The sequence below is a fragment of the Enhydra lutris genome, unplaced genomic scaffold, assembly GCF_002288905.1.
Source record: "Enhydra lutris kenyoni isolate GAN:26980312 unplaced genomic scaffold, ASM228890v2 scaffoldscaffold6, whole genome shotgun sequence".
Lineage (NCBI taxonomy): Eukaryota > Metazoa > Chordata > Mammalia > Carnivora > Mustelidae > Enhydra > Enhydra lutris.
The window spans coordinates 27,058,101-27,073,405 of NW_019154090.1; the positions used below are offsets into that span (position 1 = coordinate 27,058,101).

The following is a 15,305-nucleotide window of genomic DNA, read 5'->3' on the forward strand; positions in this document are numbered from 1 at the left end:
AGAGATCACAAGTAGGCAGAGAGGCTGGCAGAGAGAGAGAGAGAGAGGAGGAAGCAGGCTCCCCACTGAGCAGAGAGCCTGATGTGGGGCTCCATCTCAGGACCCTGGGATCATGACCTGAGCAAAGGCAGAGGCTTTAAACCACTGAGCCACTCAGGTGCCCCTGTTTTCTTTTTTGAAGACTTTATTTATGTATTTGAGAGAGGGAACACAAGTGGGGGAGGAGCAGAGGGAGATGGAGAGGGACAAGCAGAGCCCCCATCTAGCAAGTAGCGGGATGAGAGGCAGCTTGGTCCCAGGACCCTGAGATCATGACCTGAGCTGAAGACGGATGCTTAGCCCACTGAGCCACCCAGGGACCCCTTAGTTTTTATTATATTATATATAAATAAATACAAACATAAGGTGAGTTAAATATGGAGAGTGATGAAAATGTGCCACAGACAAGCGATTCTGTGCACCTGAGCTGCAGGAGAATAAGTGGGCTACAACAGAGAGCGGTCAGGGCAGACCACTCCGGAGAATCCACCTAAGCTGAGGCTAGAACGAGATGCGTCAGCCATGTGGGGATGGGGTGAAAAATTTTCCAGGCAAAGGAGATAGCATGTACAAAGTCCCTAAGGTGGGCTCAAGCCTTCTGTGTTTGAGAACATACAGGAGGCCAGTCCCTTGAAACCCTTAGAATAATAGCAGCCACGGAAAGGCCAGAATAAACCTTTGAGAGTTCTTAAGCACTGAAAAAATGGCCATGCCTTCATGTCATTTAGAATAAAACGCCATCTTACATGGAAAAAGTGTAAAAGTGTTAGAAAATTCAAAAAAAACCTTTAATTTTCCCATGATTACTTTGGATACCTTCCTTGAAATAAATACATCCACACCCCGCCATTTTTATTATGTTAGTGTCTCTACGTTGTTAGTGCCCAGAGCCCCAGATAACTAATATTTATTGAACATTTACTGGGTATCAGGGACTTGTTCGCAGCCATTATCCCGTTTAACTTGTACAACAACCATATGAGGGAGAAACCGCTTTTTCCCACTTCAAGAAGGAAAGGGAGGCACTTGGATGCGAATACAGTAATTCTGACTCTGGAGGATTGAACGGGCCAAGCTCCTATTCTGAAGGTTCAAACCCGGGGGATCTCCAAATCTCAGCGTTCAGCACATCTGCGGAAGAACCATTTGGTCCGGAGCAGGGCCTTCCCCCTCCGAGCGCCCTGTGCCTTTAAGAGTCGCCCCCTCCCTCCCGCCACGCTCCAATTTCCCTCCCGGGCACCCAAGAGCATCACCCCGCCCCCCGCGTCTGCAGAGCTTCACCTCAGCCCTTGCTCCCCGCCCCACACCCTCCTGCTGGGCTCTGTCCCCACCCGCCCGGTGGTGGGCGAGTTCTGCCTCGAGGCTTTCACCCTCCACCCTCCACCCTCCGCCCCGCACAGTGCCCACTACACCCCAGCGGAATTCCACTTTAGAGACCCTGATCCCGACCCCTCCCAGCTTCTGATTCCCAGGGGCGAGACCTCAGCGCCCCCTCCCATGGCCCAGGCCCATGGCGCCGTGAAGGTGACCTCCCCCGAGGGCTGCACAGGGCCCGCGGTGCCCGAGCCGGCTCACACGTGGTGAGCGGGGAGCGCGCAACCCCTCCCCGCCACGCGCCTCGAGCATGCGTCGCGGACACGCCCCTTGGCCTGGCTCCGCCCCCGTGCCCGCGCACGCTTCTCCAGACTCCGGAGGGACGTCGCGCCCTAGTCCCTCAACCAGCTGGTCGCGGTGTGGAGTGGGACCTGGGATGGGACACTCCCGCATCCTCGAACCTCTCCTGAGGACTGTGAAAAGCAGAAAGTCAGCCCTCCTCGGGACCCTTGGCTGGTAGGCGAGATGCCCCAGCGAGATGCTCTGAGCTGGGAAGAGAGAGCTGGGACCACGAGCCTGGGATTCGAGCCCTATTCGGCTGCCTTCCTTGTTCGGAATCCGGAAAGTGGGAGTCGTATTCCCTTCTTTCTCAGGACTCTTGTGGCGCCTCAAACGAGACTTAAAAAAATATTCATTGGATTTGAGACAAAAATCATTTGTCGAGCCCCTGTGTGGCTGGACCGTGTGTGTACTAGGCAGGGGCTACATTTATGAAACGAGGAGTCTGTCCCCTTGAAGAGCTTTCCCGATCCTGAGTCCTCTACATTCTGTTCTGGGATGGTCCAGAAAGACGCCTCCAAAAGAGGAGGGCGCGGAGGTCCCACCTGGCAGCAGGTGTCACTGAATAAGCTAAAAATTTCAAAGGCAACGTGGGGCGGAACAAGCTTTCGGAGGCAGATGGGAAGGGCGCTCCGCGTTCTCCCACCCTCCTTCCAGTCCCCAGCCTAAGAAAAGAAACCGACCTCATCCAACACCCTCCAACCCAGCCGCGAGACCGCCCCGCCCCGCCGCCCGAGCCCCGCCCCACCCCGGCAGCCAGCGATTGGGAGATGCAAATACCAGCTTCTCTGCCCAGCAACGGGTGACGCGTCGCCGGAGCGCGAGGCGTGGCCCGGCCGCAGCCCAAGCGGGCACCTCGGTGTTTACACGGGGCGGCCCCGCGCGCGCCGCAGCGGCCCGCAGACGGCGAGGGGGAGGAGTGGCGCGCGCGCCGGCGGGGCCGCGCGGGGAGAAAGACACTGGAAGGCGGCGGGGCGGGGAGCGGCGCGCGCGGGCCGCGGCGGAGCAGGAGGCTGCGAGGAGAGCCCGCGGGGGCCGGAGGGTGCGATTCCTCCGCCCCCGCAAAACAATGTGCAGCGTGCGGCAGGGCGCAACTTGCCGGAGGCGGCGGGGGCGCGCCGAGCCCGCCTGAGACCGCGCCGCTGACCTTCTCCCCCCGCCGTCCGTTGGGCCCGAGCACCCAGCTCCTCGCTCCCCAGCTCGCGGGGGCCGGGCCGAGCTGCGGGGCGGGGCCGCCCCTCCGTCGCTGCTGCCTCCTCCCCCACCCCCAGCCGCGGAGGATGCGGACGGCCCCCGGCGGCGTCTAGCGGCCCCGGGCCCAGGCGCGATGGTGCAGCAACGGGGCGCGAGGGCCAAGCGGGACGGCGGGCCGCCGCCCCCGGGGCCCGGGCCGGCCGAGGAGGGGGCGCGCGAACCCGGCTGGTGCAAGACGCCGAGCGGCCACATTAAGAGACCGATGAACGCGTTCATGGTGTGGTCGCAGCACGAGCGGCGGAAGATCATGGACCAGTGGCCCGACATGCACAACGCCGAGATCTCCAAGCGCCTGGGCCGCCGCTGGCAGCTGCTGCAGGACTCGGAGAAGATCCCGTTTGTGCGGGAGGCGGAGCGGCTGCGCCTCAAGCACATGGCGGATTACCCGGACTACAAGTACCGGCCGCGCAAAAAGAGCAAGGGGGCGCCCGCCAAGGCGCGGCCCCGCCCCCCCGGCGGTGGTGGTGGCGGTGGCGGCAGCCGGCTCAAGCCCGGGCCGCAGCTGCCTGGCCGCGGGGGCCGCCGAGCAGCGGGCGGGCCTTTGGGGGGCAGCGCGGCGGCGCCCGAGGACGACGACGAGGACGACGACGAGGAGCTGCTGGAAGTGCGCCTGGTCGAGACCCCCGGGAGGGAGCTGTGGAGGATGGTCCCGGCGGGGCGGGCTGCCCGGGGACCAGCGGAGCGCGCCCAGGGGCCGTCGGGCGAGGGGGCGGCTGTCACCACCGCCTCCCCCACTCCGTCGGAGGACGAGGAGCCGGAGGAAGAGGAGGAGGAGGCGGCGGCTGCGGAGGAAGGCGAAGAGGAGACGGTGGCGTCGGGGGAGGAGCCGCTGGGCTTTCTGTCCAGACTGCCCCCCGGCCCCGCCGGCCTGGACTGCAGCGCCCTGGACCGCGACCCAGACCTGCCGCCCCCCTCGGGCACGTCGCATTTCGAGTTCCCGGACTACTGCACCCCCGAGGTTACCGAGATGATCGCGGGGGATTGGCGCCCGTCTAGCATCGCCGACCTGGTTTTCACCTACTGAGCCCACCGTCAGCGGGGCGCGCACGCCCCCAAACCAGCTGTTTACATACAGGAATCAGGTATTGGGGCCCCTCGGAGGCCGAGGCTGGCACCCCATCTCCCGCGCAGCCTCCCCCCTCCTAGACGTGCCCATCCCCCTCAAATCCAGACATGCCCCTCCCCCGCAGACACACCCCAAGGCAGCCCCACCCCCCCTCTTTCCCTGTCATCCAAGCCCCGCCCCATCTTGCCCCCTCCCGCACAGCCACCAGCAGCCAGCCCCCCTCCTCTACACCGCGCGTCCACGCCTACAGACCTGCACCCCTCCCCCACCTCGCACACGCCCCTCCTCGTGGCCGGAGGACACGCCCCTGCCCTTGCTCCTGAATCCCTCCGCCTTTGCCTAGCCCGCCTCCTCTCTTGTTTAGGGGGGCGCTGCGGCTGGGCGGCACCGCACGCTCCTCCCATGCCCCCCTCCTCTCCCTCGCCAAGCGCCGGGGCCCGCCCCCTTCTCGCGCATGCTTAATGCTTCTTGGGAGGAGGGGGTCAGTCCCAGTTGAACCGCACGCCTCTGTGGCCCGCTTCGGGAAGAATTGGGGCGGGTATTGAACGATCCTGAGAAATCTTTTGATCCGGGAGCCGCGGCTTCCTTTCAACCCGACGGGGCGTCACTGCCTTAATGGGAGGAGCGCTAAGGAAGGGGGAGAAAGAGACTAGCTGGCCCGGAAGGATTTGGTTTGGAGCTTGGAACTCTCCCTGGTGGCATAGCCCCTTTTCCTTGCGGGGTTGCCCAGACTGAGGTGCACCTCCTCCTCCTCCCTCCCCCCCCCCAATCCCCTGCCCATACACACCGCTAGGCTGCCTCTACAGTCTACCTTGGTTCCAGAAACCTCCCTTTTCTTTACCCCACCTGGGAATTGGGAATAGGGTCTTCATCCGGAACTGGACCACGAGAGGACTGCCCAAGAAAACTCCGAACCAAGGCATTTCAGTCTATCTGGGGACAGGGTTCTTGCTGCTCCCCACTCCACCCCCTCCAAGTGCCCCATCAAGTCAAAGGCACACTCGCAGTCTGGGCTCCTCCCTACGCCGACCACTCCTTTCTATCACTCCGAGTCCTGTGCCCACAGTGACAGTATTCAGTGGGAGAAACTGAGGCACGTTGGTACAGGGTGGGGGGTGTTGAGACTGAGGCATGATAGCAGCCGGCGTGGCAAGAAGACCCCCACTTTTAAACAGCTGGCTTGAGAGAGACTAACGACTGGGCCAGTGAGACTGAAAGGAGGGTCAGAGTAGTAGAGGTCCGCCGTTTGCGCGTGTTTTTCCATGTGAAAACTCGGGATAGCGCTGCTGCCTGAGGAGGTTGTGTTCCGTTCCGTTCCGTTCCGGGGTGCCCTCAATGACCCTACCCCTCTTAGTCCTCAAATCCTGCCCCTCCGGCCTCCCCACGCCCCCTTCAGCCCTCACTACCTGTATCTCACCGGCGTGTGTTCACCCTCTTGGGTGTGCACACACTCTCATTCACACACACACAAATCTCAGGAACAAACGGTCCCAGAGTCCTCTCGGACCCCTGCCCAGGGTCTCCGCAGGTCTCTGCCCCACGCGTTCCCGTCGCTGACAAAGCCACCAGCTGCCTCCTTTAAGCTTGGTGCTCCGGCTCTGGGCCTTTCTCGCGCTCTCTGTCTCTCTCTTTCTTTCTCTCTCTCTCTCTTTCTTTTTTTTTTTTTTAAAGAAAAACAACAACAACAAAAAGACAATGAAAAAAACAGAAAACGTCATGTGAGTGAAGAGATGTCACTGTCTGTGGTCTTGGAGAACTAGTCTAGTAGCCGAGGGGAGGGGTCCCTCTGATCTGGGGCACTGGCACCCACAGCAGGACTCCGCCAGTCTGATGCCAGGACTGAATAAAGTGTATTTGCCCCGACCTTGCCCTGTGGTTCTACATGTCTGTGCCTCTCCTCAACCCTCCCCAGACAGTTTGCCAGAGGGAAGTCCATGTGACTTAGCACCGTGCAGGAAGAGCGGGGGTCCTTTGTCTCCCCCTATTTCAGGACTCCCTGGTCTTCATTAAGGATGACAAACTCATCCCTGCAGGGCCAGGCATGTGACACAAGTGACAGAGTCTGGGTAGACATGGGCTTCCTGACCAACCTCAGCGGGGGGCAGCCACTCATCTCAAGCCAGTCGTGACCTTGTGGGAATGCAGCCCACGGTGGCCAGATTGTTCAAGAGAAGGTAGAAATCTGGATGTTTCTATGAACTTCTCAATTGCAAAATGAAAGCTGACTCATAATATTTTTAAAAACAGGTGTGCAGGCATTACCTGGTCCAAGGGGGGCCAGTTTGACCCTGCCCTTAATGAGAAGTAAGAAGGGTCGGGCCACATTGTCTGGGCTCAAAAGCCCGAGTACCACCACCCCTGAACACCTGTGTGACCTTGAGCAAATTTACTTCACCCTGACTCTTTTCATAGGATTAACATGTAAGAACGTTTAACAGTAGCTGCTTCAGGCTAAAATGAAGTTTGAGGTCAGATGTATTTAATAAGATGCTCCGTAAAGTGTATTACTCCATTGTCCAGAGGAGGAAACAGGCTCAGGGTGGCGAAGCAACCTGTAGGAGGGCCTACCAGCAGCCAAGGTCAGAGTTGGGCCCCACATTTTGGTTCTCTCCTTGTGGGTGCTGCCTCTCCTTCCCTGTCCACAGATGGTGTTAGGCTGTCCTCTGGGAGGGGCCCCAGCGGTGGTGGGGTTGGTCCCAGTATCTGGCACATAATTGGCCCGTGGTGTAATTTTATTAAATAACTAAAGAAGAGCAACGGGAACCACAGTGATTCTTGTCCTTGAGATTCTTACCAGCATGTTTTGGAAACAGAGGAAGGCCTTTTAAAAAACTCTTTGTCGTCCCCCCCACCCCCCAGTTCCTCCACTGCCAGTTCCGGTGAATTCCTAAGGTTGAACAGAGCCTGTTTCCCCAAGGAGGAACCAAGGTCAAGTGTACAGACCTCATCCAGAGAGGGTATTTGGGGACTGGGATACCCATAGACAATTGAAAAGAAGACTATAGCAGGTTTGGGAGCGCCGGGTTCCTATAGAAGGGGGTCTGGTTGAGGGAGGTGAAGCTTCTGATTTAAAGCAAGAAGGAAAAAAAAAAAAATCCTCTAGGATAGAATTGAGAAGGTGAGAAAGACAGAACTAGGTGCCACCAGAACCCCCTAGAGGGAGGGACTTGCCCAGCCATGAGAAGTATGGTCAGTGGATAGCCTCCTGCTGCTGAGAGCCCTTTGACCCAGGGCAGCCTGCATCCGGTGTCCCAGGGAGATCAGGTATCTAGACAAATGCCTGGCCATTTTGGTTCAGCGCTGGGGACTGGACAGACACCGACAGGCAGCGCCAGTGCACAACCTCCCCCTGCGGTCACTCACCCAGGGCAGCCGAGGCTCTGCCAGGCCTGCAGTACAGTTTGACCCCCTGTACCCAATCCTGCTTCCTCTTCTTTTCACAGGTGTTTATACCTAATAAATATCTTGCACCCCAGACCCCGTCTCAGCGTCTGTTTTGGGGGAACTCGGACTGCAAGGGAGGGGGTGAGGGGCCCAACAGAGGGAATTGGGTCACTGGCCCTCTACCTGCAGCTGGGCACTTCTGATGCCCCTGACCTCGGGAGGGGTCTCTTCCCTCCTCCACACAGGCCGGCAGCCCCTGCGTTAGGGCTGCTCCCTCTCCAGTGGGCATCAGTGAGAAACTGCAGCCTCTGTCTATCACTGCAGATCCCTCCCCTGGTCAAAGCTGGAGAGAGGAGGGGGGTCAGTCTTTTGCCCTTCGGAGTGCCGTGGAAGGGTAAAGTACCAGGCCAGAGGTAGTCCTAGATCACGGTGGCATCTTGGGTGGTTTCCCCCATATATAAAGTTTGGGAGGGGAAAGTAGGAACGGAATAGTTGAGAGACCATTTATTGTTACTTGGTTCTTTCCATTTCAGAAGGAAATGGATTCTGACCTGGAAAAGGCGGGGAGAGACTTGCTTATGTGGACTCTGGGGACACCTAGAGGCTGAAAGGAATAGGAAGCATTTGAGGGTAGGGGTGGGGTGTGTCCCATTCCAATCTCACTGGGTTCCCGAGGTCATTGACTCATCCCCGTTGGATCCCAGACATGGGCTATTTTTTTTTTTTTTAAGATTTTATTTATTTATTTGACAGAGAGATTACAAGTAGGCAGAGGCAGGCAGAGAGAGAGGAGGAAGCAGGCTCCCTGCTGAGCAGAGAGCCCCATGCTGGTACTGATCATGACCTGAGAGGAAGGCAGAGGCTTTAACCCACTGAGCCATCCAGGCGCTCCTCAGACCTGGGCTATTTGAACCATCTTGTTTCCAAGGCTTTAAGAACCTACCTGTACACTGAGGTGTTGGTTATCTGTAACCGGTAACAAATTGCCACAAATGTATCAGCCTGAAATAACACACATTTATTGTTTCAGTCTCTGTGCCCTGGAAGCAGGCGTGCCTTAGCTGGGTTCTCTGCTCAGGATCTCCCAGGGCTGCATCAAGGTGTTGGCTGGATAGCATTCCATTCTGGAACTCCGAGTCTTCTCCCAAATTCACCTGGTGGCGGGCAGAATTCAGTTCCTTGGGGTCAAGGAACTGTGTTCTTCCCGGCTGTCAGCTGGTGCCACTCTTGAATCCTGAGGGCCACTATCAGTGTCCTATCTTCCCAGGCTCTCTCACAGAGTGGCACCTTAAGCTCTTATTTACTTATTTATTTACTTAGCAGTTTCTATGCCCAGTATGGGGCTGGAACTCCTGAACCCAAGGTCAAGAGTCACATGCTCTAAGCCAGCCAGGTGCCCCAGGGAAGGCTCTCTTTTTAAAGGGCTCACCTGATTAGATCAGGCCCACCCAGGAGGTTCTCCCTTCTAATAAGCTAAGGCTCAACTAATTTGGGACCTTAATCACGTCTGCAAAATCCCTTCACTTTTGCCATATAATGTAACCTAATCACAAGAATGACATCATCCATCATACTCGCTGGTCTCTCCCACCCAGAGGATAGCAGGTTATGCACACCACGGTGGGAGGGGTCGGGGTGGGGGGGAATCTTGGGGCCATCTTAGAACTCTGCTTAACATAGCTGTGGATTCTCAAGTCCATATCTCCATCCTGAAGTTGCCAGACTCTTCTATCTAGCTGCCTCCTCCTCATCTCCACTGGGATGTCCAACTGGCACCTTAAACTTGGCATGCCTAAATATGAATTCTCGTTTCTGCGGTGCTTCCAAGGCTGTTCCCCACTCCACATCTTCCCATCACATGTGACTTAAAGGCCAACAACCTGTTGGTCATCCTTAGCTCCTCTTTTTCCCCATAGCTTCATATCCCTTGTCCCTGTTGGCTCTACTTTCAAAATGTGTCCTCTGCCCTTATCACTTCTCACCCTTTCAATGGCCACCCTCACAGTCTCCCTCAATCTCTTGCCTGGTATCCTGAACCAGCCTCTCACTGGACTCCTTGCTTTCTCCTTTGCCTCAATCACAGTCTTATTATCCACAGCAGCCAGAGGGATCTGGTTAGACTACAAATCAGACTGTCCCACTTCTCAAAACCTTCCACCGGTGCCCATCTCATTCAGACTAAAAGCCAAAGTCTTCAGCATGGCCTGCAAAATCCTATGTAACCTAGCTTGGGGCCCCCCATGGGATTCATCACCTATTGCTTTTTCCTTCCCTTGCCATACCATAGCCACACTGGCTTCCTTGCTGTTTCCTAAAACTACCAAGCACATGCCCACTTCAGCCCTTCTGAACAGCCAGCCCTTTTCCAGTTCAATTTGCTGGAAGTGCTCTTCTCCCAGATACCCACATGGCTTACTCCCTCACTTCTTCAACACTTGGCTCCAATGTCACTACCTCAAAAAGGTCTTCCCTGATCATTCTTGTAAAGTATTACACATAAACCCTTAGGCTATCCCCTTACTTTGCTTTATTTTTCTTAATAGCATTTATCGCTGTGGTATTTATCATATACAGTTTCAATTTTGTATCTCTCCCTCTAATTAGTATATCAGCTTCACAAGGAAGGAATGGCTTCTGGATTGGACTCCTTGCCTTAGCTCATTCAATCACTCCTTCACTCACCCAGTCAACAAATATTTATTAAGGGTCTGCTTTGCCAGGCTCTGTGCTGGGTGCTGGCGTACAAAGGTGAAAAAGACAGACATGGCCTGTCTTCACTGAACTTAACTCCCAAAGAGGAGAAAGACACATCAACAGAGGGATGGAAATGCACTGATGGAGATGGACAGTGGGGCTGGGGGCACACAGACATGGAGCAGGGCATGGTCAGGTCACTTCATGGAGAAGGTGATGTTTAAGCTGTGACCAAGACCTCAGTAGGTTGTTGTGATTTTAGAACATGGCTACAAGTTCTTTGACATTCTTTCCATAAATTTCCTTCCTCTTGAGTCTGGGCTGCCTTCACAATCCACTCATAACCAATAGAATGTAGCAGAAAGATGCTACAGGTTTCTACACTGAGCCACCAAATAAGAAGTCCAACACCCCTAAGATGGTCATGCAATGAAGAAGCCCAAAACAGGTGCAGAGCCTCCCCCATAGGTGCTTCAGGTGATCCAGATCCCTCCTTGGGTGCTGGACTTGTGAGCAGCGGAGTCTCCAGGTGATCCTAGCCCCCAGTCATTCAAGCAGTGTCTTCCCAGCTGGAGTTGAGCCATCATGGAGCAGAGATAAGCCATCCCCTCTTACCCGGTCTGAATTCCTGACCCATAGAGTCCATGGTTGTCCTGAAATTGAGGTTATTCGCACTACTAAGTTTGGGGGCAGTTGGTTATGCAGTGGTTATCACTAGCACAATAAGACTAAGCAGATTCAGATGAAGGGAAAAGCTTTCCAGACACCAGCAATGGCAAGTGAGAGGACTCCACAAGAGAAGGGGACATGGAAGGGAGTTGGCTGTAGGCTGGCGGGGGTGGTAGGGAGAGAGGAGATAGACTGGCAAGAACAGGAAGGCCTGGAGGGTATTGGGACTTTGTCCTGAGTCTCTGTACTGCAGCCCATGGGCTCCTTTTTTTTTTTTTTTTAAGATTTTATCTATTTATTTGGAGAAAGAGAACACAGCGGGGGGAGTGAGAGAGGGAGAAGCAGGCTTCCCACTGAGCAGAGAGCCCAATGTGGGTCTTGATCCCAGGACCCTGGGATCATGACCTGAGCCAAAGGCTTAATGACTGAGCCACCCAGGTGCCCCTCATGGGCTCATTTTAATGATCTGTTTATTTATTTGAAAGAGAGAGAGAGCATGTGCACATGTATGGGTGCTCGCGTTGTGGGGTGGACAGAGGACGAGGGAAAGAGAAACTCAAGCACACTCGCATCTTGAGCCTGGAGCTGACCCAGGGCTGGATCTCACGACTCTGAAATCAGGACCTGAGCAGAAACCAAGAGTCTGGAGCTTAATGGACTGTGCCACCCAGGTGCCCCCAAACCTGAGGGGTCTTTTGAAAACAAACATGACTGGGGCACCTGGATGGCTCAGTTGGTTAAGTCTCTCACTCTTGGTTTCAGCTCAGGTCATGATCTCAGGGTTGTGAGATCATGCCTCATGGCCAGCTCTGCCCTCAGTGGGGAGTCTGCTTAGGATTCTCTCTCCCTCTCCCTCTGCCCCTCTCCCTGCTCTCTCTCTAAACATAATAAATAAATCTTTTTAAAAAAATAAAAGGAAAGAAAGAAAACAAATGTGACTACCTCTGGAAACATTTCAGTGGCTCCCCATTAACCTCAGGATGAAGGTTAAGATTCTTGGCCTTGGCATTCAAGGCCTTTTGCAGTTGACTTCTTTTTTTTTTTTCTTTTTAAAGATTTTATTTATTTGACAGAGAGAGATCACAAGTGGGCAGAGAGGCAGGCAGAGAGAGAGAGAGAGAAGGAAGCAGGCTCCCTGCAGAGCAGAGAGCCCCATGTGGGACTCAATCCCAGGACCCTGAGATCACGACCCGAGCCGAAGGCAGAGGCCTAAGCACTGAGCCACCCAGGTGCCCCTGCAGTTGACTTCTTTATGGTTTTTACAGTCTCTTCTTCAGCTACCAGCTCTGCCCTAAAGCTCTGCCTCAGTCACGCCACTCCCCAAGACAATGTCCTCCTATGCCATTTGTCTTTGCTCTTGTTGAGAAATTAGAGGGAATCTGGACTAATCATCCTGCCTTTTGAGGCCTGAGTTTCCCCATCTATGCAGTTAGGTGGTTGGACCAGAAGCATTCAAGAGCATGTCCCGTCTGGCATTCAGGGAGCCTCTGTAAAGGAGCGGAAAGCTGCTTGCCGTCAAACCTGCCTCTCTGGCTTCTTTTAGGTTGCCTAGCAATGGATGCCAAACATCTCCCCCGTTCTAGGAGGTTTCTTAGCAACCCAGTTTCTCACCCTCAGTTGTTTTCAGGGTTTTCTGTTAACTAAATGAATGTTAAGTTCTGCTTTTTCTCTTCCAAGAAAATCTGCGGCCAAGGATCTCTTTGGAGTCCTGGATCTCATTGGCCAGAACTAATCACCTGGTTTTGTCTAACTTCAAGGGAACTGAGAAATGTATGTGATGCACATGGAAGTTTGGTGAGCGGTCTATGCCTCTACCAAAGTGTTTAAACAAAGCCTCTTATGAGCAGAGGTCTGAATAAAGCCAGAAGCTAGCCATGCAGATAGCTGGAGAAGGAGCAATAAAGCAGAGAAACAAGTACAAAGGCTCTGACACCCTGAGATAGGGGTTTGCCTGATGGGCTTAGTTTACTCAAGGATGCTGGTGTGGCTGGAGCGGTGAGTGAGGGAATGGAAGAAGAGGAGAACACCGAGGTAAGTAAGGTTGTGGGGAAAGGGCAATCATAGGTCCTAGTAAGAAGTGGTTTGGAGGTGCCTGGGTGGCTCAGTCAGTTAAGCATCTGCCTTCAACTTGGGTCATGATCCCAGTGTCCTGGGATGGAGTCTCACATCGGGCTCCCTGCTCCAGAGGGAACCTGCTTCTCCCTCTCCCTCTGCCTGCAGTTCCGCCTGTTTGTGCTCGCTCGCTCTCTCTCTGTATCTGTCAAACAAAGAAATAAAATCTTAAAAAAAAAAAAAAGAACTGGTTTGGGATAGTCATTGCTGTGTAACACACCATCTTTCAACTTAGCAGCTTAACATTGTTCTATTATCTTTCACGATCCTGTGGGTTTATGGGATTCAGTGGGATAGCTCTTCTGCTCACGTGATGTCATCTGGGGGCTCAAGTGGGTGGACATATCTGAGAGGACTCGCTCACACCATGCCAACTGATACAGCATTTGGTGCTGGCTATGGGCTAGAGGTCTGGCCGGCACTCTCAGCTGGAGCACCAGCATGGGACCTCTCCATGTGGTTTGGGCTTCTTTGGCATGGGGACTGGGGCCCAAGAGGGAGCTTTCCAGAGTGAGTGTTCCGAGAGGAGGGAAGAGGAAGCTGGTCTTCTTGAAAGCTAAGTCCAGAACAGACACAGCATTGCTTTTGCCATGTTTGGTTAGTTGAAGCAATGGCAGGGCCAGCTCAGGTTGAGGAGCAAGAAACTCCACCTTTTGAAGGGCAGAGTGACAAAGAGTTTGTGGCCATCTTTAATCCACCACAGTTTTCTCCTTTTGCCCTGAGTAAGATGAGATGTCATTAGAGGGTTTTGACCAGGGAATGAGACTCCTATATGAGAATCTGACTCTTGCTTTAAGGATCACTGTGGCTACAATGCCACTATGGGGCAGGGCAAAAACACTAGGTAAAAGGGGTTGGGTGATGGGGGTCTGAGATGACAGTCATGCTCAAAGTAGGGCCCTGGCAGCAATATGATGACCATTAGCGGCATGTGGCTATTTTAACTTGAGTTTAAAGTAATTAAGGTCAGGGGGCACCTGGCTAGCTCAGAGGGTAGAGCGTGTGACTCTTGATGTCGGGGCTGTGAGTTCAAGCCCCATGTTGGATGTAGAGCCTACTTAAAAATAAAGAAGTAAATAAAGTAGTTAAGGTTAAATAAAATTTAGAGTTCAATCATCAGCCTCACTAGCCACATTTCAAATGCTTAATAGCCAAATATGGCCAGTGGTTCTGTTCAGAGAGCACAGATCTAGACCATTCCCACCTTTGCAGAAACTTCTGTTGGATAGCACTGGCTTAGTAAACCTTCTCATCTCTTACAGCGTTCTACATCTAAAATGTTTAACTACAACATCCCACACTCTGACCTCAGGCTCCCTTTCTTCCCATATACCTATTTTTGGACTTCATTGAGTTCCTCCGTCTGGAATTCCTACATCTTCTCCAGATCCATCTGCTCTCTTTCTCAGCTGCCTTTGGCATCCTTCCCCACTGAGCCAGGATCCATCCTGAGGTTCATTATGGGATCTGTTTACCCCTCTGCATTCCCATTCAAGCCTCTTTTCTGCCCCACCTGTCCAGGAGAACCCCCTCACCCAAGAACCGGAGTACCAGCAGCCCCCTTCATTTCCATTTACTGCCAGAGAAAGTCACAGCCATGCACGCCATTGCCCCTATAGATCATGGCCTCAGAGCCATCGGAGCAAATTCAGATTCTTCTGCATCGTGACTGAATGACCTCAGGTGGGTGACCTCAGGCAAGTGACCTCATAAGGTTATTGAGAAGATAAATTACGCTGGCACGTAGTAAATGCTCAGTAAGTAACATCTGTTACCACCACCACCATCATCATTATTGATTATTCCAAATCTTGACCACATTTTGAAATGATTGTGGTAAAACTTACATAACATAAAATTGTCATTAGTGATGGTACATTCACAGAATTGTGCACCCATCACCACTATCTAGTCCAGAATATTTCTATCACTCTAAAAGGAAACCCATAGAGCAGTCATTCCTCATTCCTCCCTTTCCCCTAGGAAACACTAATCTGTTTTCTGCCTCTATGGATTTTCTGACTCTGGCTATTTCATCTATATGGAAACATACAACATATGGCCTTTTGTATCTGTCTCATCACCCTTTTTAAGACTCCTGTTGAACTAAAACCTTTCTCTTCTTTTTCTTTTTTAATAATTTACATTTAATTGCTGTACCCAGCCTGGGGCTCAAACTCACAACCCCAAGATCAAGAGTTACATGCTCTACCGACTGAGCTGGCCAGGCACCCCTAAAACCATTCTTTCTTAATAGATGATTCTTCTTGTTTTTCTCCAGAGCATTCAATTTATCAGATGTCTTGTCATTCAACTCCCTGCCCTCCTTACCTATAAATTAATGCACCAATAATAGCAGTAGCAACAACAATCATTTGTTGAGGTCTGACTCTGTGCCAAGGTGCTTCACTAAGGGTCTTCGATGCACATCTCA

At 53.5% G+C, this 15,305-nt stretch overlaps 1 protein-coding gene across 1 annotated transcript; it reads left to right on the forward strand.

The window, feature by feature from the left end:
- Window positions 1-2,703: 2,703 nt before the first annotated feature.
- On the forward strand, window positions 2,704-5,875 carry LOC111141866 (SRY-box 12). Its single transcript, XM_022494710.1, has one exon. The coding sequence runs from the start codon at window positions 3,020-3,022 to the stop codon at window positions 3,968-3,970; it is 951 nt and encodes a 316-aa protein (XP_022350418.1). The 5' UTR covers window positions 2,704-3,019; the 3' UTR covers window positions 3,971-5,875.
- Window positions 5,876-15,305: the final 9,430 nt, after the last annotated feature.

What these genes read in the sequence shown, in the direction of transcription:
- LOC111141866 (XM_022494710.1), top strand. Translation starts at nt 3,020, where the DNA reads ATGGTGCAGCAACGGGGCGCGAGGGCCAAGCGGGACGGCGGGCCGCCG.